This window comes from Aulostomus chinensis, chromosome 19 (assembly GCF_037954235.1).
Source record: "Aulostomus chinensis isolate RoL2024-O1b breed Wild chromosome 19, RoL_Achi_v1.0, whole genome shotgun sequence".
Classification (NCBI taxonomy): Eukaryota; Metazoa; Chordata; class Actinopteri; order Syngnathiformes; family Aulostomidae; genus Aulostomus; species Aulostomus chinensis.
In genome coordinates, this window is record NC_141338.1 from 3,435,511 (window position 1) to 3,455,804 (window position 20,294).

Genomic DNA, 20,294 nt, shown 5'->3' on the forward strand with positions numbered 1-20,294 from the left:
AGACATCAGTTACCACATTATTTATCTTAACTACAGGCGACCAACAGCCTGGAATTTTAGATCCTCTGCCGCCCCCTGGTGTACACGCTTCCATTTAGTGGAAATGTATGGAAATAAAAAGTGTTTGTTTTTTTTCTTCAGAGGTACCCAGCCTCATCTAGTACCAAAATACTGCTATATGGACTAATACCCGATCAATACGAATTAATAATGTTAAGGAAAAAAAGTAGCTTGCTATTCAGAAGTTGTCACTAAATCGAAAAATACGTGTTCGTTATGGGAAAATTGTATTAAATGAAGTATTGCCATTTAAAAAAAAAACATTTTGGAATAAAATTAAAAGAAGCTAATTGTGTAACTAAAAATTTGTTTGTTTTTGTGTATTGAGAGCAAAGATTTGACTGTTCAACACTTTCACTGAAGAGAAGGAAATTATCACTTAAGGTGGTTTTGTTTCTCAAACACGTCAAGTGAGAACCAGTATGAAACACGCGTTTTAGTTCTGGGAGTCAGACACTGTAGCTCAAAAGAAACCTTTTTAGTGTAAAATGAATACTGTAGGATCGCGGCGTAACCTGCTCATGATCTTCTCATGATAAACTGACAAACTGTTTAGCCCACAAACCTTCCGGGAGGTTTCGAAAACTCCTCATCATAAAACCAGAAGTATCACATCCATCACGTGATCATCAAGCAGTCCAGTTCCATTTTTTTTTAATCTTGTACTTGTAATATTCTTAAATTGTCAATAAAGCTTTAGCAATATAACCCACTTTTCATATATATATATATATATATATATATATATATATATACACACACACACATATATATATATATATATACACACATATATATATATATACACACATATATATATATATACACACATATATATATATATACACACATATATATATATATACACACATATACATATATATATATATATATATATATATATATACACACATATACATATATATATATATATATATATATATATATATATATATATATATATATATATATATATATATATATATATATATATATATATATATATATATATATATATACACACACACACGCATCAAATTACAGTGCTTGTATCCTGTGATTTAATCAGCCCTTTACACTTGAAGAATGCATCCTGGCACGGAGCACGTCCCAGAAAGCTCTCCAGCATGTGCACTCCATCCACGGAGCCTCCAGCTTCCAGAACAACTCTTCTGTACTCTCTCCCAACCTGTTTTTGTTTTGTTTTTTTTAAGACAAATGCGCGCCATTAATTCCACTTTCAGCCCAAAGGTGGTGTGTTTGATTGCGATAACCTGACCCACCTTTGGATTCATGATGCCTTCTTTTTTAAAACGACTGAAAAACATGTCCATGGAGTAGACTTCGCTCCACAGGTAGCTGTAGTACTGAGCGTCGTAACCTCCCGCCAAGTGACCGAAACTTGCCGTCATGTTGGTGCCTGGAGAACACACACCTTTGTCCTTTAAGAGAACTCTGTGTATTTATACAGGAAATTAAATCCAAATATTGCTTCGATTACACAAATATCACAGTTTCCTGCCCGACCTGACCTGCTGTGGCGGGAACACCCAGGATGTCCCGGCAGTGCTTTGCGAACACCTCAGCTGTGTCGGCACACAGGTTGGTGTGTAGCGACTGATCCACTTTACTGAGGACGACCTGTCGCAGGTTCATCAGACCTGAGGAGCACAAACGCGTCAGTACAGACGGAGATGCTGCAGAGTTTGAACGTTTTGAAAGGAACACACCAGCTTGATGGGAAACAATATTTACAGGCCATCGTCCCCCAGAACCAGACAGGAGGATAGAGACCCTTCTCTCCTCTGTGCTGCACCAGAGAGCGCGCGCTAGCTAGCTCTGCACAACAAATGGTAGTAGATGGGAAGTGTTGGCGCAGCTCGGTTAAAAGTCATCCACAGTTCTGTAATGCATAAAATCTGTTACGAAAAAAAAATAAAATAATTTTTTGGAGGAATTTTCATTGATAATCAGACACATCGTCAGAACTGCTTCCCTGTCTGGGTGCAGCGATTTGACGCGGCACCAGAAAAGTCCCCCACTGACTTCGACCAACAAAGAGAGTGTTTGCCGACAACTAGAAGAGCAACTGCTGCTACTAATCACGGTCGAGTTGGTGAAAGAGGATGAGGAGGAGGATTACTGCTGGACAAATCAAGATCCTGATCCTGATCCGTATGATGGCTTAAGCAGGGGGGGTACGCTAACACTTCCCATTCACTGCCGTTCATTGCGCTAAGATAACAAGCAGGTCTCTGTGGGTCTTAATGCAGCACAGAGGAGGGAAGGGTCACTGCCTTCATGTCTGGCTCTTCGTGGACAACAAGGGCCTTTCCCTAAGAGTTGGTGTGCTCCTTGAGCTCCACAGCTCAGTCTCCGACCGGTGTTTGCAACTCTGGACGCAATAAGTTTGTCGAGCAGACTGTCAGGGATCGGGCTGCCGTCTCTGTAGTGGCGAGACATCCTTCTCAGTGGCTCTTTCTCCCAGACCCAGTTCTCCAGCATCTGAGAGGGCACTTCCACAAAGTCCGTCTCCACCAGGGTTCCACTGAACTCTGAAAAGGTAGCCTGACACACACACACACACACACACAGTAGAAATATAAATAAAAGTAAACTCAGCATATGTCTGGTGTATACTTCCAAAACTACAATTGGGAGTGGAAAGATTTTTTTCCCATCTTTCCAGAGAAATGAATGAAAAACTGTGTTGAAAGAGGCCTCCAAGGATTCATAACGGTAAATGGCAGTATATATTTATATAAATACGCCTGGATTTTAACCTTAAGGTCTACGTACATCGTTCATACACTTTCACTAAATTCTATTACTTTTCCACAACTTTGAGGCAAATTTGCTTTCTCTGAGACATTTGTGTTGACGGTGAATAAGAAAGTGTTGTCGTCAGTGCATGGAACTCAACATAATGAAAAGGAGGGCTGACATATTGATTGAAATAGCAAGACGGAACAGTGTGATATTTGTAACAGGCTCAATGTGTGTAAAATAATGGGGTTTTTATTTCCCCAATCAAACTGTAATCATGACACAAGCGATAATTCCTTCTAACACTGTGAATATCAGGATTGCAATACCAGTGATTATAATTGCAATATTCCCACCCCCCCAAATCATTTCGTACTAATGGCGAGGTATTTAAGTCAATACAAAATGTATATTTTTGGTATTTTCAAGTCAATCTGCCAGGATTTTTCCAAAACTGTAAGGCTTTATACTTTTTTTTTTTTTAGAAACTTTTCCAGGCTTCCAGTTTTACATGACCGTTAAAATAATTCCTGAACAAAAACGGCCAATGTCACGCAGCTAAAGACGGTGGAACCCAACATGTTTTCCCTGTGGCTGTGCCCCACTCCTCCTCCTCCTCCGAGTTTCATGAAAATTATCCTGGTAGTTTTTGGATAATCCTGCTAAAAGACAGAAGAGACCAAAAAAGAACAACAAACCCACACACTGACAGCATAAGCTCCTTGGCAGAAGTCGTGAGAGCGCCGGTGGAATATTCACAGCGGTTTACCTTGGAGCAGATCTCGTGCATCACATGGCCAAACTCATGAAAGTACGTCTCCACCTCGTGGTGCTGCAGTAGGGAGGGCCAGCCTTTCCTGGGTTTAGTGAAGTTGGCCACCATGGCAGCCACAGGAAGTCTGCGTTTTCCATCGGGCCCTCTGCAGGCGGGTTGGAGAGCAAAACACGCCGCGTGGCCGTACTTTCCCTCCCTGGTGGAGGATAAGGTTGCGACAGTCACAGCCAGGCAGCAATCTGAACACACACCACACCAATAATTGCTTTGCTGATTCTTCTTTTTGTTTGTTCGTTTTTTTGGGATGGCAGAAATCCCACCTCGGATGCAAGTCTAGATAGAACTGGCCGATCTCCTCCCCCGTGTCGGCGTCGTAGGTTTGATAAAGCTTCACATTTTCATGCCACGCGTGAGGATGCTCCACCTGCGTGAAGGTGAGGCCCAGCAGCTCTTGGTAGATCCCCAACAACCCCTCTGTCACCACGTCCAGGGGGAAATACTCCACCAGCTTGTCCTTGTTCACAGCAAACTTGCACTGCTCCACCTGGTTCATGTAGTAGGGCAGGTCCCAGGCGTTGATCTGGCCATCGTAGTCGAGACCCTTCATCTGGCACTCCCGCTTCTTCAGAGCAAGAATGTACTTCCTCTCCTTGATCCCGATGGGCTTCAGTGTTTCATGGAATTGATCTGTCAAGACAAGGGAGAGGGGACGTTCAAGAACCACAAACGAACTCGTGTCCAATCTTGATCTTTCTAAACGTCCTCTCAGCCTCTTATTCAGTGTGTAAACATGCGACCACTGTCCCAAATGCTTTTATGAAGCACGAACAATCCAGCAAATCTAGAAGTCTGCATCGTCCCGTCCAGACTCCCTGCTGCTGCGCCGCTGGGATCGGATGACGTCATTATTCATCTTAAACGCGGCGTTCTGCGTGCGTCAGCTACAGCGGGTCGTACCTAGAAAGTCTGACACGTTGCTCACACTCTTGGCCATGTTGATCTCCAACACATAGTTGGCATGACTACTGTAACCAAGTAAGTCTGCGACCTTTGCCCTCAGCTGGATTAACTGTTCAAGGATCGCCGTGTTCTCCTAGAAAACAGAAAAGCTGGAGAATAAAACATCAACATATATATGTGTATATATATATATATATGTATGTATGTGTGTGTGTGTGTGTGTGTATATATATATACACACATACATATACACACACACCGATGAGCACATGTCATTAAATATATAGTGTGTGTCATTCAAAACTCAGTCTGGTTGGTTTTGGCGACACCCATGGGTGACTGGTGGTATTCACTGGGGCTGCTCCAGTTAATCTGCAGTCAAAAATGCTGAGAATGATCATGTGGACTGGATATTCCAGCAACAGCAGCAGCAGCAGCGGCAGCGGCGGCGGGGAAGTGTTGCTGGACGGCTCTCAGGACAGAGAGCAGTAAACAGTAAAGCTGATATCACTGAGATTAAATTACAAACAATGACACTGGATTACACACATGGCTCATCTCCTGTCAATCCCTTAAGTAAGTGATGGTAATTTAAACCCTGTGTAGGAATGTTGGATTAAGTAATTACCGCCGCATTTGTTGATCCGTCGGTGGCCAGAAAGCCACGCGGCCAATTGCAGAGCGAAGCAGAATGTTAATATACCGACTGGCTGTGGCTGATAAAAACTATGAATCACACAGAAATGGGATTAGGGTGGATTCCATGGACACTCTAAAGGATCATTGCTCTAAACTGTAACACTACTGAACATTTACATGCAGATGAACTATCAGATTCACCTCCTGACACCTGCTGTGAAAAGCTGTCTCCATCTTCCTCCTGGTCTCGGGGTTGTGGCACCTCTTCATCAGAGGGTGGTAGTGCGGATACTCCAGCGTCACTCTGTAACGTCCGTCGGCGGTCTTCTCCAGACCGTTCAGGTAGCTATCCGCTAACCCATCTGAGCGGGAGGGGACAACGACACAAGCCGAGAGCAGATTTACAACACCAGTATGAGAGTTTCACGGGAGGATTATTGGAAATAAAAAAGATGGCGGCAGTGCAGTTTATTATCGTTTACAACGGGAATGAAAACAGACGGTTTCTGTTACAACCAAGACTGAAACGATCATTGGTCCAGGAGTAGAAACAGATGTGCATGCACGCTTTTATTCTAATTTTTTTCTTCTTGTTTTTTTTTTTTAAGTGTATTTTAGATACAAAATTGTACACAGTAAGACAATGGTGAATGGAGGTAAGAGCACATAATGCACTTTATCTATGAGTGCCTATCTAGACACCCCACCATCAAGAAAACATTCTAATACAAAGTAGAACCCCCCCCCCACCCCCCCACCCCCACACACACACACCATGAAGCACCCGGACAGGCCAGTCCAACACCGCCAATACATGAGGTACACCGTATACTCTGATAATTGTACTGCAACCCTGAGACAGGTTTCCATCCTACCTAACTCCCGCTCAGAAAACACGAGAGAGGTGTTGTCCTCGTTCAGATTCTTGTTAAACTCGATGGCGAGCTCGCTGATTCGCTTGGAGATTCTTTTGATTTCCTTCAGAGAAAAGGAGAGCGCGTGTTGCTAAGGCACGGACACCAAAACTTTTCATCTGGGTTCCATTGTTTGACAAAATTACAGTATTACACACAAACTCTGCCAAGCGCATGGGAAAATAAATAGACAGCCGCCCCCCTCTCCTCTTCTGTTTCAGTCATTTTAAAATGTGAGTAAAAATAAAGCATGAGAAGAAAAGAATATATATAAATATATATTTAGATATATGTACATTTAAAAAAATATTTCTAAATACAAGAAAAGTACACAAAAATCACTTATGGATCGATGCCAACAAACAGCAATAAAAAAAAAAGAAATGTGACAAATATAGGACATGAATAGCCACTGGAGAGCATCGACTCCTTGATGCTTGAAGCGACATCGCGGTCTCAGTCGAGGATGAGGTTCGACCTCACTAAAAGCACTTTTGATGTTTATTGATCTAAAACCTAGAACAAAAATAATGACGTTTAACTACACCCGTAATGAACGGAGGAAGTAGTAAGTGCAGTCAGGTGTTACCTCCTGGGTGGCTCTGGGCAGGTGTAATCCGTTCCGCCGGCCTACAGTTACGAGTCTGTCCACTAACCTCTTTTCTTCGGGTGACACGTTTTCACGGAGCTTCTCCTGCAGAAAAGATCATAATAATCACAAACCTGCTCGTGCAGCCTGTCAGTCAGGCTCATTAAGAACCCCTTCGGGGTCACATGACCACGTTCCATCCTTGATCTGAATTTCAAACGGGTCGTAGGTTCCGTGAACCCGCCAGCCGCTCCGACACGGGCGGTGGAGGCGTCTACCTGTAAGGCGGTCACTCTGGTGAAGACGTCCTCCCTCATGCTGATCTCCACGTCGAACTCCGACAGCTTCTTGTCGGCCTCCGTACTCGCCGAGCGAACCTCCTTACACGGACACACGTACTGGGGGAAGTCCAGTGCGTGGCGAGACGCTGGCGGGACACAAGTCAAGAGCTCTGACACGAAGGAAACCACACTGGTTTTCTTTCTTTCTTTCTTTCTTTCTTGCCAACCACCGGACGAAAAGGCAAAAGTCAAGGGGTTACAGTGTTTGTGTACGGTTGCAGAAATTATTCACTGACTTGAAGGCAAATTTCCACCATCATGTGATCTCTGGACGATGTACAACCACACACGCATGAAAAATAGTAAATCTACATCAAACTCCACTTCTGTATTTTAACTCACATTAACGACAAACGCCATGTCGTTATATAAAAAAAATTTAAAAACTAAATCAGGATTTCCGTTATTTTTTTTTTTCATCTTACATGAACAAACGATAATAAACCTGTGTTTGCGCGGCAAAGTTCCAAAACTTTGTTTATATCCGAGTTGAACTCGCAGTATATCAAAGTATTGCGGTTCTGCTGCACACACGTGAAACTCAACTGCTTCATTGTCGTCGTGAGACATCTTCTTAACTTCCATCAAAAAAAACTACAGCTCTCGTAGCCCCGCATTTCAAAGACTCACCGGCGTAATCCATCCTGACGTTGGCCAGGGCCCTCAAGGTGTTTTCCACGGAGACGCTGTCTATGTTTAGAGAGCCGATCTCATCGTAGACCCCCTTCACTCTGCCGATCAAGTCGTTTGTCATGGTCCTGATGTCCTCCGGCGACAGGTCCCATCTCAGCGGGCTTCTCTTATTTCCCGCCTGCGAGCAACGATCTCTGGCCGTCCCCACGCACCCATTTTGGATGGTCATTCTCACGAGAGGCTTAGATATGCTGTAAAACACACGCGAGACACTCCACTGTGATGCTTTGATGTGCATTTCCTATAAAAAGCTGAGCGATAACTCATGGCGGCTGCCACTAATAAAAGCAATCGATTCCTCAAATCCCACTCAACACGTGCTCCGCGCTCTTTCCGTCCTAAGGAGTGACCTTTGTGACTCAGGGCAGAGTTTCACCGCACGGCGGGCAGAAGCCTCGGGAAACGAGTTCGCAGAAGCGTGGAGTCACGGCGGGGCCACCGTATCCAATCGCAGCCGAAACTCGGAAGCACCTCAGTGACGTCTCGGCATTCAGTAGCGCGAAACCGTGGCTGCCGACAACCGCTCAACAGGTGCAACGCCGGGGGGGGGGGGGGGGAGTCTGGCCAGACATGACCAACGCCGCGTACAGAATGAGAGCAGTTCTGCAGAGTTTAGTTTGCAGGATAGTTGAGCTACGGAGCAACAATGTGTCCACGGCATGTGTAAGTGTTGGATCGTGGACTCTAAATTCTTAGTGATACCGATAGCATGCATTGCAGTGTGTGTGTGTGTGTGTGTGTGTGTGTGTGTGTGTGTGTGTGTGTATTAATCTAAATATACACGAGTGTGAGGCTCTGCTGATATTGGAGGTAGAATACATGACGCTGGGACACAGAGCGCTTTTAATGGAGGAAGTAGCAGATTAGCAGAGTACCGCACTAATTGGCTTTGAAGGGTTTTTGCCAGAGAACATCTGTCCTCCAGAAACCTTCAGGAAGTCAGGTGATGAGCCACAGCAGACCTGCAACTGGCTGGCTCATTTCCTGTTTATCGGTTGATTTATTGTGGTTAAGTTTAGGCAAAAATAAAACCTTCTTGGTTGGGTTAGGAAACCAAGATGGTTTCTTCCTCCACGTTAACTGTGTGTTAACAAGGACTTCTGTTGGAAATACTTGGTCGCCATCATGCTGACAACTGAGTACATGAGCACAACTGTGACCACACGACAGTTGTTCAGATACAGATGCTAACAGCTGGCATTACACTGAGACCTGCAGGAGCTTCAGTAGCTCGTTAGCTTCCTCTCCAACTCTGCCTTCTTGCCTGTTGCCTGTTGCCTGGGGTGTGCGGGGGGGGGGGGGGGGGGATTCAGAGCTGGCGTCTGAAAGTGAGAGCCTCCCAGCAGAAAAGCTGGAGGTCAACTCAAGTTGCATGCGTTGAGTTCAAGACAAATGGAGAAGAAATCAAGCTGCGACTTGAGGAAAGAATGTTTGAATAGTGACTTAAGTCAATCACACGGTGACCACCGTGAATTGACAGGTCACCAGTCCACAGCAGGGCCAACACATATAGACAGACAACCATTGGCTCTCAATTTAGAGTCTGGATTAACCTGGTCCCCTCTTGATGTCTTTGGACTGTGGGAGGAAGCTGGAGTACCAGAGAGAACCCAGCAGGAACAGGGAGAACATGGAGACTCCACACAAGACCCCGTGCTCCAGCCGGGGCTCGAACCCGCAAACTTCTTGCTGGGAGGCCACCGTGCCGCCTCACATAATCACATCATAAGCAAAAACTGCTGCTGCGCTTATGCATGACACTCAGAAACAAGCCAAAACACACCTGCTCCTCCGCCATGTTTTTTTTTTTAACTTTCTGAGAAAAGCTCGTGGTTGTGCGGTGGGTTCATGACCTTCAGAAGAAACCAACATTTCAACGCTACTCTGGCTGTGTCCTACTGCAGTTGGACTACTGGAACACTAGATGGCGGCACCGGGGGTTTTGCGCAGAGAAAGTGGAGTAAAAAAATAGTTTGGGAGTTTGCGTTGCAGTTCCTTCGACAAAGAGATGCACGTCTGAGCAGATACGCTCTCTCCTTAGCACACAACTTTAAAATCGAGCTTCGATTCCAACGTCCTTCCTGGAGGAGCAGCAGTCCTGCAGAGAGAGCAGGAGCTCGGAGTAGAATGAAAGACGCGCGGATCTCCTCATCCCAAATCAGCCAGGCACCAAATGCTGAAACGGTTCGGTTTCAGCTCAGATCCTGCGTGACCGCTTCAGTGGCGATGTTAACACGGCCCCTTCTAACAATCAAAATGTAAAAGTCGATGTAAATGAGGGATTTAAGAGTAGATTAGTGTAAATTCCCTCTACTAATCTCTTCCACAGGTGTTAATCCGTCTGCAGCCGCGGTGCGGTTCCCGAGCTCACCTGAGAAGCGTTCGGCGGACTCGTAGCGCACTCATGCCGGTACTTCACGCGTTTTTTTACTCCCCGTGCAGAAACACACTTTCTGTCCTCTTACTGTTGTTGCAGCGGCGGCAGCAGCCTGTCCTTTCACTGAGGGGGGGGGGTGGTGGTTGGTTATTTCCGCTGAACAGACGCATGCGCACAGGAGGATGAGATCAATCCGACACAAGTCCTCATGACGCTGTGGTGGCAGCAGACAGCTGGATAAGAGCTCAGGTAGGTGGGCGGGGGGTGGGGGAGGGTGCGTGTGTGTGGGGAGGGGGGACACCGAATATCGTCCTTTGACACGATGTTATTTATAAAGGCTTGACGATGGTCGCAGGGGTCTGATTTATCTGCGTTACTGCCGCCATGACGTTTGTTTTAGCCATTTTCATCGCCGCTCCGCGACCCCCGGTTCCCTCCTCACATCCACGCACCTGCCCGCCGCTGCAGAAACTGCTCGAACGATTTTTGTGTTTTTTTTTTCATGAATATATGTTCATTAATATTGATGATAATAGCCCGTGTCATGGCATTACATCACGCCTTCTGCATCCCTGCATGTCAACACGCCGAGGGAGGAGGGAAGTCTGGCCAGACATGACCAACGCGAGCCAGCGGCACGTGATGCACCGGGAGAGACGACCGTTGCGTCCGTGAATCATCTCCGCCACCTCGGGGTTTAAATCACGGCGTGTTTGACCCGCAAGGCCCGCTTGTTTGGCACCTGTTCTGCTGTCAATGGAGGCAAAAACATAAACAAAAAAAATAGCAGAAGGCGCAGTAAATGAGAAGCCAAGCTGATAAACGGAGCTCATTTTCCTGCAGGATGCTCAGAGAGATCAAAGCAAACCAGCAGGACGCCGAGAGTTAAAAATAGAAGGAAAAAAACAGCACAGAAAACTAAACGATCCGTCAGCAAACGTGAGTTGAGGTGCAGGACTTTCATCACGGTTTCTGACGTCTGCCACCGTGTGATTGACGTGAGACGACCACCGGCCCCCAACGCCACCGTTCACATGCAGGGTACCACCTCACCAAAGGAAGCTCACGTTTGCAATTTGTTTGACAATTAAATCACAAACCTGAAGACTAAATCAATTTAAAAAGAAAGAATCGGAGAAAACTGGGAAAAGGTGAGGCAGAAGTGGTTTTAAGAATAGGCGGCGCAACCATGACGGCATTGATAACACGTCGTATTACTCGATATATCGATCCAGATCGATGTGTTGTTACGCCTCTAAAAACTGGTCATAATACCAGTAGTACTGGCAGTAGTGGTAGAAAGCGGTGGTAGCAGATAGGACTGTTACACTTCAGCGGTTTTACTTTTGTGCTACAGGCGAGCTGAATGAATGGTGGCGATCTTTCCCCTCCCTGCTGTGACCCACCCAAACCTGCCTCCACCGTCACCTTTGACCTGCAGCCCCCCCCCCCCCCCCGCACGTGACACTACTGTAAACAATCATTTGGAGAAGGTAACTGAGAACACCTAGCCTAAAAACAAACACAAACGCCCCACCGATGACGTGCGCTCGGAGGAGGAATGATGATTTATTTTGTCAGGGCGGCAACCTGATCAGCCAGGAGAGCCGCCTGGTACGTCACAGCTGCGAACAGCAAAGTCAAGCCTGTAAATACGAAGTTTCACTATGAACAGTTGGACAGGATGTCCCTGCAGACAGCAGCATCTCCTCGTACGAGCAGCGACCGGCCAACACAATTAAGTAAAAATGCCATTAATCTCGCCGGTTAATTAGCCGGCCGTTTCTTCAGTCTGCCGCTTGTAAAAACTGAAGGCTCCACGTCAGATTTACTGGTGCTCAGCACCGTTTCTGGTCTCAGAACGTATTCGGTGCCAAATGTGACCGGCGCTTCCAGGCAGCGTTCTGTTTGTAAAACTGCAGTACTCTGGAGCCGAAGAGTATCGTTACCTCAAACCTGCAGTTTTTGAGACGAGAACTGCTTTTTCACTTTGACTGCATGACCGGCACCTTCCCTCACCGTGTGGTCGAGAACCAGGAGGGCCAACAGGACCAGCGGGGCTGAAGCATGACACACTGACGTACAGTAACACTGGAAAAGCACATCAAGATAATTGGATGAATGTTTTACTGCAAGATTTATTTTGTGCCTATCCTGCAAAACTGATTGTTTTTCCAGTGACTTCCATGTCATGTGACCTACAGGGACTTGACCAATCACCGGACTGGAAATAGAGGACACACCTCTTTTTATTGCATTTTATTACTTCTTATATTTTATCTTGATGTTTTTTGTGCAAAATCGATTGTTTCTCTCATAAACAGCAAAACAGATATTTCTTTTCCCACAACAGCTTCTATGTCATGTGACCCAAGGTCTCCAAATCAGTACCAACATGGCATCCACCTCTTTTATCGCTTTTTATTGCCTCTTATATTTTATTTGAATATTTTACTGCGTCATTTGTGGTACTTGAGTAAATGTACTTACACTCCACCAGGACCGTGTCATAAACCTGATGTCTACATGCATGACGAAGCTAAAAAAGACAACGTTAAAACCTCCAACCACATTATAAATAATAATGTGCCTATGAATTATGCAATTTTCTCTGTGGGTGTGTGCATTTTCCCCATTAGTTTAGGTAAAAAATGGCGGTGGAGAAGCGCCTGGCGTTCTCTATTGTGCAGTTCCTACGAGACCAAACTCATTGCGGGGGTCTGAACTCGGATGAGCAGGAGAGCCTGGAAGGTGGGTCGACTCCTGCTGCACTTGAGCTCCACGCACGTAGGTAGGACGCGCCGCTCTGGCTTGTCCGTCTCTGAGGTAGAGCTGCTAGAGGCTCTGTGTTCCCTCTCCTCATTTGGAGGGGACGCCGTGCGTTGCGCAGCGACCTGTTTGATCCAGTAAACAGGAGCGCTGAAATATGATGCGGCCGGGCTCCTCCGACTCTCAGAAGGAGCAGCTCTCCTCCTCAGTGTGCTCGATCTGATCATCACTACTGTGCTGTCCATCCCCCTCTACAGTCGCCATCCAGTGTTTGGAGACCACCTTCAAGATCAGCTCCAGCGACTGCCATCTTGCTGTGCCTCAGCCTCTGACAGAGATATTCCTCAACTCCCTGCTCAAGGTAGAGCTGCACAGGAGACTGACGTTTAAGCTGCTGCTCTGGCTCAGTTTGTGCTGCGGGCGCCGAACCAACGTAGCTGGTTCATCTAAAATGTCTGAATGCCCGATGTGACCAGGAATGGAAATGCGACACTCCGCGGATGGGCCTCGTGCATTTCGGCTCTTAAACCAGGCCGCGCCGGTGAATTCCATTCATTTCCGGATTTCCGAAAGCTGAAAAGTGTAACAGTTAGGAATGGACTCCAGGAATTTAACGGAAACTAGTAGGCAGGGATCACCGGCACGTCATCGACAGATATCGGTCACATTTTAAATACATCTTAGCTCGTCTCTTCTTCTTTGCTCGTCATCAGTGACGAGGAAACAACAACAGATACGAGATTCACGGGCGAGGAATATTACTTGCTCTAATTCACGTTGACATTCATTTTTCAGTGTGTAAAAAAAAAAAAAAAAGGGAATGTCATTTAAACTTGTTTTGATCCAGATTGGCTCCAAAGGTGACGCACTTGCCTCTCCGCCAAATTCAATCCAACTCCGTCTAGCGGTGTTTTAGACATCGAAGAAACCGGCAACACAAGTAAACAAGTGTGGGAGAATTTCTTCCACATCACCATCACCATCACCATCATCATTCCCGCTGTGAGTCACTTTGACCTCTGACATCGATGAGTCTTGTCTTCACCCAGAACGACAACCTGACCATCCCAGAAACCTCCCCCTCCCCAGAGGACATCGAACGCGCCGAGCAGCTCAAGAATGAAGGTGAAGTTTACAGCAGCTCCTCCCCCTGTGGATCTGCTTTACGCACTTCTGCTCAGTTTGTCACACAGAACCGCCTGAGAGTTCGGGACCCGCTATAAACGTCAATCCTGTTTGTAATCTGTCAGTGTCCATTTATTCTGATGCCTCTGTATTTTATCGTCTACCGTTTGTCCAACATATCGAGCTGTTGTTCGCGTCAGCTTTGACTTTTATTGATGTGCTAAACCGAAATCTTGCTGGCCATTTTTTTTATTCTTTAACGATGATGACAAAAGCCGAAGTTACTCAGTGACATCAGTCCTTCTGTGTTTAAAATTCTGAGGTTTTAATTTTAGGGAACAACCACATGAAGGAGGAGAACTACAGATGTGCGGTGGAATGCTACTCAAAGGCCATCGATCTGGACCTGAGGAACGCTGTGTACTACTGCAACAGGTGACTTATCACTGCTGTTGTGGTCCAGACATATTTACTTGATGTCAGCAGGGCCCCTGGAAGGCTGGAGTTCCTCCTGTCCTGGGGACGAGGCTCCCGCTTCAGTGCCAGAAGGAACTCTCCTTCCCGGGACTGAAAGAGTCCTTCTTGTCCAGGGGGTCATAGGTAGATCACGTGAAGCGCCCTCCCCTCCACCCAAAGTTCCCTTCAGCCGAGAAGAGCAGAGTTGAGCAGGAAAAGAAGCCGTAAAATGTCCGGTTGATGTATGGTGTGGTGTTTTACCTGGACAAGCCTGCTAGTGATTCTGTTCTGGATCTGGAACGTTCTGCAGGGCTGCAGCTCACAGTAAACTGGGAAACTACACAGAAGCAACTGGAGACTGTGAGAGAGCCATTGGCATCGACCCCAGCTACAGCAAAGCCTACGGCAGGATGGGGTGAGTCCGACTTCCTGGAGGATTTTAACGTAGTTAACGTAACTTAGTCTGCTTTGTAATATTTTGTCGTCAGGTTGGCCCTGACGGCCATGAACAAGTACCCAGAGGCCATTTCCTACTTCAAGAAAGCTTTGGTTCTGGACCCCGAGAACGACACGTACAAGTCCAACCTGAAGATCGCCGAGCAGAAGCAGAAAGAAGCGACCAGCCCAGTGAGTGGAAGCAAACTGCTGGTTAACCCTCCCGCGTAGAAGGGAAGATGATTTTAATCTTTGAGCGTCATCATGTCCCACAGATAGCGGCTGGCCTGGGGTTCGACATGGCCAGTTTAATCAACAACCCTGCCTTCATCAGCATGGTAAGAGCGCCGCTCCCAGAGTTCACACAACGAAAAGAAAGCTTGTGAAGAAACGACTTTACAGATGTAGTGACGTTCCCACACCTGCATGCCACAAGAGAGATTTACACCGAGGCCGCTACTTCCAGGTAGCTCTCCGCAAGTAACTGAACCCTGTGGCTCTTAAAGACTTTCCAAATGCTATCAGACCACTTGCATCAAATACCGATAGTGAAACGAGTCATTTGGCATTTGCAGCATTTTCCAGAGTACAATTTATCCGACGTTTTACAGCCACGACAGGAATAATGGAAAAACTGTCGACAGCAGTTTGTAATAACTGTCAGTGCCACAAGAGGGAGACAAACATGCAGCACTGTAGCTTTAATTTAACAGTGCACATCCTCTCTCACTTGTACATTGATTTTAGAGTAATAGCGTAGTTAGAGCTAAAAAGAATTGATCTTTTTTTGTTGAGATATCTTGAAATGTTTAGAAAGTTCTTGAATTTTACAGTTAAAAAGCTGCACAAACCCCAAACGCCTCATTTCCATATCCTTCAAAATCCTGCAGGTCTGTGGTAGAATTGTAGCTTTTCTCCTGCAGACAAGTGTCTAACGCTGGTTTGTCTCTGACGAGGTGAGACCGGATCTTCTCCATAATTAGTCTCACGGGTGACAGTTGGACTTTTCATCCACTGCTGTTATTGTCTAGCGGAACAGAGTCATCTGGAGAACCCTGGTAACTCAGGAACACAGGGGAACGTTTGCAGCACCTCTGGCAGCCAGAGCCTGAGCACAACAGCAGGCCACACAACAGAGAGAGAAGATTCCTATTTACTGCTGCTGGTTTTGTCTTTACAGGCTGCAAGTGTGATGCAGAACCAACAGGTCCAGCAGCTGTGAGTGTCACCTCCTGAATTAAAGCGCTCAAGGTTCCCATGAGAATCCGTTTTGGCTAACTGTGGCTTTCTCCCCGTGTGGGCAGCATGTCAGGAATGATGTCGAACGCAGTCGGGGGTCCTGCTGCAGGAGTGGGCGGAATGTCAGACATTTCCAGCTTGATTGAAGCGTAAGTTCACTCAAGGATCGTTGGCTGACATCACGATCCGCTTTTTGTTTTTTTGAGTTATGCATGTTTGTATATGCACGCTATTTATTTTCTTCTGTCCGCATTGTAACTATGAAACTATTCAAAACAAAAGTTTTAAAGCGACGCACTGAATTGAGTTCCAGGCGATATTTTGTCACCAACTTCCTGTTGTCTCGTCTTCCCTGACTGACAGGTTGTGATGCGTTCAGGGGCATCAAATCTGAACCGCTAATTGAATCACATGACCACAAAGCAAGCTGGCCCACATCAATGCGACTGGAGTTTCTTATTTTACAGTTTGTGTGCTTACGTTCCAGATCAAAGACCCCAACATAGATGCAAAGGTGCCTGTGGGTTTTTCATAATACGGAACCTTTGAAGTCCGCAATGAGCAGAGGACATACAAGCGGACGTCTTTGACTCGTCTTGCTGTGTGTGAGACGTTCTTTATGTTCTGCTCTCTCTATCAGAGGTCAGCAGTTTGCCCAGCAGATCCAGCAGCAGAACCCGGAGCTAATCGAGCAGCTAAGGAACCACATCCGGAGCCGTTCCTTCAGCGGCAGCGCTGAGGAGCATTCATGATCCCCCCCCCCCCCACCCCTCAGGTATTTACACCTTCAAAACCTCACCTTGTCAGAATAAATTCATGTAAAAAAATTTTTTTTTTAAATTTTTCCTTTCCTTTGATTTCAGCCTCACGCTTTTTCCAAGGAAGAGCAACCATGCGGCGCGATAACAATCTCTACACCCATTTCTTAAAGTCAAATCAAGAGACGAAGATGGGGTTGAAGGCACTTTACTGTGACTAACAGCTTCGGAGTGGAGGAAAGGGCCTGAAGACTGGACCACAAAATGATGCTCCCACACATCTAGGGCCGAAACATGTTGTAAACACTTCACCGTTTAAAAAAAAAACAGAAAAAAAAGATCGGAAAACGCCATCGGGCTTCTGACAAGAACATGAGTCAATCCAGAGCTTTTCCATCCCGCTGAGGTCTTGTTTTACACGTGGGTCCTCTTCATGTTAGGAGTAGGAGGAATGTACTTTTACATCATTGCAGGGAACATTTGACATTTTTCTCATAGAATACACGTCAGGTTTACTTACCGCATCCTGTTTAATATTATTTTTGTAAACAGAACGCGCTCTACTTGTGTGTCGGGTGATTTCAGTCCCTGAACACGTGGGACTCGCATCACTGCTTTCCAATGAGTACCACTTAACTTTCAATTAACGAATAACCAACTGTGTACTTGTTAGGCAGTGTTTGCAGCCGGCATTATGTTGTTATTGCACTTTAGACGAATTAAATATCTCCCCTTTAAGCCTATTGAACTGTCATTAAAGTAGTGAGATTGTTCATTTTGCATGCTCTTAAATCTGGTATTTGAGATCAGGTGCTTTACGGAGACAAATAGGTACGCTAGGGCGGCGCGGCGTTTGGACGAAACAACTTGTGAATAAATGTCTTGAAGTCGAGTAACTGCTCCCCCTGGTGTTTGTGGTGCTTTACCTGTTAACGTGGTCGCGTCAAACGACTCATCTTAACATCTCAATACAGCGGAGGCACATTTCTGCCAGTAAAATCTGAAACACAGACGTAATTATGAGTAAAAATCGCTGGAATAAGGAGATAAGTAGTTCTATTAATTTAAGCTTTTCATCGTTTATAAATTTTGTAGAACTGTTTTTGAGCAGAACAACTCTCAAGAGAGATCTTAGGGAAACGCAGAGGCGGTTTGAGGAACCTGTCACACATTTGGGCTTTTTTTGGGGGGGGGTATAAAGAGAATGGACACATAAATATAAGTTTATAATGTGTAGGATCTGGTGCAGAGCCTGATAAAAGCAGAACTAAATGTATTTTCAGAGGAGAGATTTTAATTCAGCTCAATCATCCGGTCTTCCTGCCTGCTTATGCTTCAATTTAAAAAAAAAAAAAATCAAAATTCATGGAGATCATTAAATATTTTAGAAGCTACGGGAATTTAAACATTTTAGAGATTTTATTAACATTTATGCACATTTACACAATTATTTTTCAAAGATTTATATTATTCACAATTCATTTAAATTCATTTAAAACAGTATGACACCCTCAGCTGCAAAAAAAAAAAGAAGAAAAAAAAAAGAGGTGAAAAGAGGCGCAGAATTCCACAGTTGGTCCACCGATCGCGTCTAAAACCCAGACAGGTCGTTAAAAGCTCTAACTCTCGTTGCTTATATACGGACAGACCACACACACTTGAGCGACGTCGTCGTACTCGTACGTCCTCTTCAGAAACGTGTCTGTGAGTCTCAATCCAGAGATACTCTGAAAAAGAGAAAAACTGCTGAGCCGACCGGGTGTAGAGCACCTTCACGGCAGTGACACGCGGATCCAAACACCATACCTGCAGGCCCTGGACGGATGCCAGGAGCGTGAGGGGGAGAGAGAGGAAGGCGCCGGGGCTGAGTTTCCCCAGCTGTCGCCCTGAGACACCGCACCAGTGGATCGACCTGGTGTTGCACATCTCCAGCACCAGGTCCATGGTTCTCTCACTGCAACACACAGGTCACACAGTAGCATGGTGTCAGGCTTTAGAAGGCGACTGCAGTTTACTCTTAAAATCAAAGAGTATGGAAGCTCGTCCCGTATAAAAGTCCACTTTCAGGATGGCTCCATTTTTAGAAGCGCATTTCTTCACTGTTTTTCTCCATTCAGCAAACCTGACTTAAAGAGTTCTAAACCAGGAACCACGCCAGCCAGCAAGAAGATGAATTGCTACGATTAAAAGGGAAGATTCAGTGGAAACTGAGCAAAGGCCGAAGCTGCCACTACGAGGAACTACTCATCCCATAAAGCATTGCAAACCATATTTCTGGCTCAACATCGTTTACAAATGAATAAAACCCCACAATTCATGACCGTTTGTTTTTGTTGTTGCAATGCAACTTGTCACGGCCATCAGTAAACATGAGACATCAAAAATATTCAAATTTTGTAATGATTACAGGAACTTGTGATGGCTGAAGTGAAGTTTTCCATGCTAAGCGCGCAGTCCTCGATCGCAGATGTTACTGATACACTTCAGGACTGTGGGTATTGCAGTACTTTTCCTCAAGACTACAAAAAAAAAAAAAATTCCTACGAAATCGAGGGTCCTACAGGAGCAGACGCCATCACGGTGAGTCGACCTCAGACGCTTCTAACATTATTGCTGATAATCAACTCCCGCAATACGTGAAAGGAACTGTCACGCACAGTTGAGCTCAATCAGAGAGGGTTTTCACCTGCAGTTGGTGATTTTACAGATGATGTCAAACGGTTCTTCGAGGTTTACGGTGTCGGGGATCACCTCCATGGACAGCCTGATGTCGCCGTACCCTGGGGCCTGGGCACAGACGTGTGATGCGGGTGAAACACAAGGATAAATGGAGGTCGGTTCCGTCATGAGACAGGAGGATTACCATTCTCTGCAGCTGGCTGGTCTGTAGCCTCCCCCTCTCACCAAGGTTGGTCTTCCATACTATGTCCAGCTTTCCGATCACCGTCACACCCTTGATGACGCCGGCCTTCTCCGCATACTCCGGCTTTGGCTTCAGACAGTACAGGTACTGCCGTGTGTCCAGAGGCTGCAGGTAGGACATCTTCCCAAATGTTGACTCTCTGGCAGGGAGGAGTTACAGGTGAGTCAGCGTAGTGAAACACCAACCTTCTTCTTTATTCGAACCAGACTAGATTACCCTTCCTCTCCGTCCGTGACCATGTTGAGCTCCGTGACGTTGTACATCAACGAGGGCTCCAGAGAGACCTTCTCCATGAACATCGGCGAGGTGGTGATGTTCTGGATCTGAGCCTCCAGGAACACTTCGTCTGTCTAGAGAGGAGAACCTGCCATCAAACTGAGAGCTGTTGCTGACACGGGGGTACGATGACATCATCTCCAAGGTGGACTGAGCAAGTACGAGGGGTTACAGTTGTGCACAATCCTTCTGCTTTAAG

The 20,294-nt window shown here is 46.0% G+C and overlaps 3 protein-coding genes across 10 annotated transcripts in view; 1 reads left to right on the forward strand and 2 right to left on the reverse strand.

Annotated features, from left to right (window-relative positions):
- Positions 1–1,056: 1,056 nt before the first annotated feature.
- nln (neurolysin (metallopeptidase M3 family)) lies at positions 1,057–18,015 on the reverse strand. Of its 4 annotated transcripts, none has more exons than XM_086188584.1 (13): positions 17,823–18,015; positions 7,675–7,928; positions 6,982–7,130; positions 6,704–6,808; positions 6,076–6,178; positions 5,402–5,562; positions 4,559–4,694; positions 3,922–4,288; positions 3,596–3,797; positions 2,442–2,628; positions 1,593–1,721; positions 1,344–1,480; positions 1,057–1,249 (listed from the first exon to the last, which is right to left on the reverse strand). In XM_086188584.1, exons 2-13 carry the CDS (start codon positions 7,904–7,906, stop codon positions 1,094–1,096), a joined length of 2,064 nt encoding a protein of 687 aa, XP_086044710.1. In that variant the 5' UTR covers positions 7,907–7,928; positions 17,823–18,015; the 3' UTR covers positions 1,057–1,093. The 4 variants fall into 4 exon arrangements, with proteins under 4 accessions (XP_086044710.1, XP_086044708.1, XP_086044707.1 ...); XM_086188582.1 differs by lacking the exon at positions 17,823–18,015 and adding an exon at positions 10,203–10,308; XM_086188581.1 differs by lacking the exon at positions 17,823–18,015 and adding an exon at positions 10,109–10,242.
- Positions 10,252–18,059, forward strand: sgtb (small glutamine rich tetratricopeptide repeat co-chaperone beta). 4 transcript variants are annotated; one of them, XM_086188588.1, is made up of 12 exons: positions 10,252–10,363; positions 12,754–12,865; positions 13,141–13,244; positions 13,933–14,008; positions 14,344–14,443; positions 14,775–14,879; positions 14,953–15,091; positions 15,175–15,237; positions 16,080–16,117; positions 16,204–16,287; positions 16,779–16,913; positions 17,002–18,058. In XM_086188588.1, the coding sequence occupies exons 2-11, from the start codon at positions 12,766–12,768 to the stop codon at positions 16,888–16,890; spliced, it is 921 nt and encodes a 306-aa protein (XP_086044714.1). In that variant the 5' UTR covers positions 10,252–10,363; positions 12,754–12,765; the 3' UTR covers positions 16,891–16,913; positions 17,002–18,058. The 4 variants fall into 4 exon arrangements, with proteins under 4 accessions (XP_086044714.1, XP_086044716.1, XP_086044717.1 ...); XM_086188590.1 differs by having other exon boundaries at positions 10,308–10,363; positions 11,472–12,865; XM_086188591.1 differs by lacking the exon at positions 10,252–10,363 and adding an exon at positions 10,381–11,607 and having other exon boundaries at positions 17,002–18,059.
- Positions 18,060–18,281: 222 nt separating this feature from the next.
- Positions 18,282–20,294, reverse strand: part of trappc13 (trafficking protein particle complex subunit 13) — a 10,081-nt gene continuing 8,068 nt past the window's right edge. For both annotated transcript variants that reach the window (XM_086188587.1, XM_086188586.1), the window contains 5 exons: positions 20,036–20,169; positions 19,760–19,958; positions 19,583–19,683; positions 18,703–18,850; positions 18,282–18,623 (listed from right to left, as the gene is read on the reverse strand). In XM_086188587.1, coding sequence (XP_086044713.1) covers positions 18,516–18,623; positions 18,703–18,850; positions 19,583–19,683; positions 19,760–19,958; positions 20,036–20,169 — 690 coding nt within the window. In that variant the 3' untranslated portion in view covers positions 18,282–18,515. The remainder of the gene's footprint in view (positions 18,624–18,702; positions 18,851–19,582; positions 19,684–19,759; positions 19,959–20,035; positions 20,170–20,294) is intronic.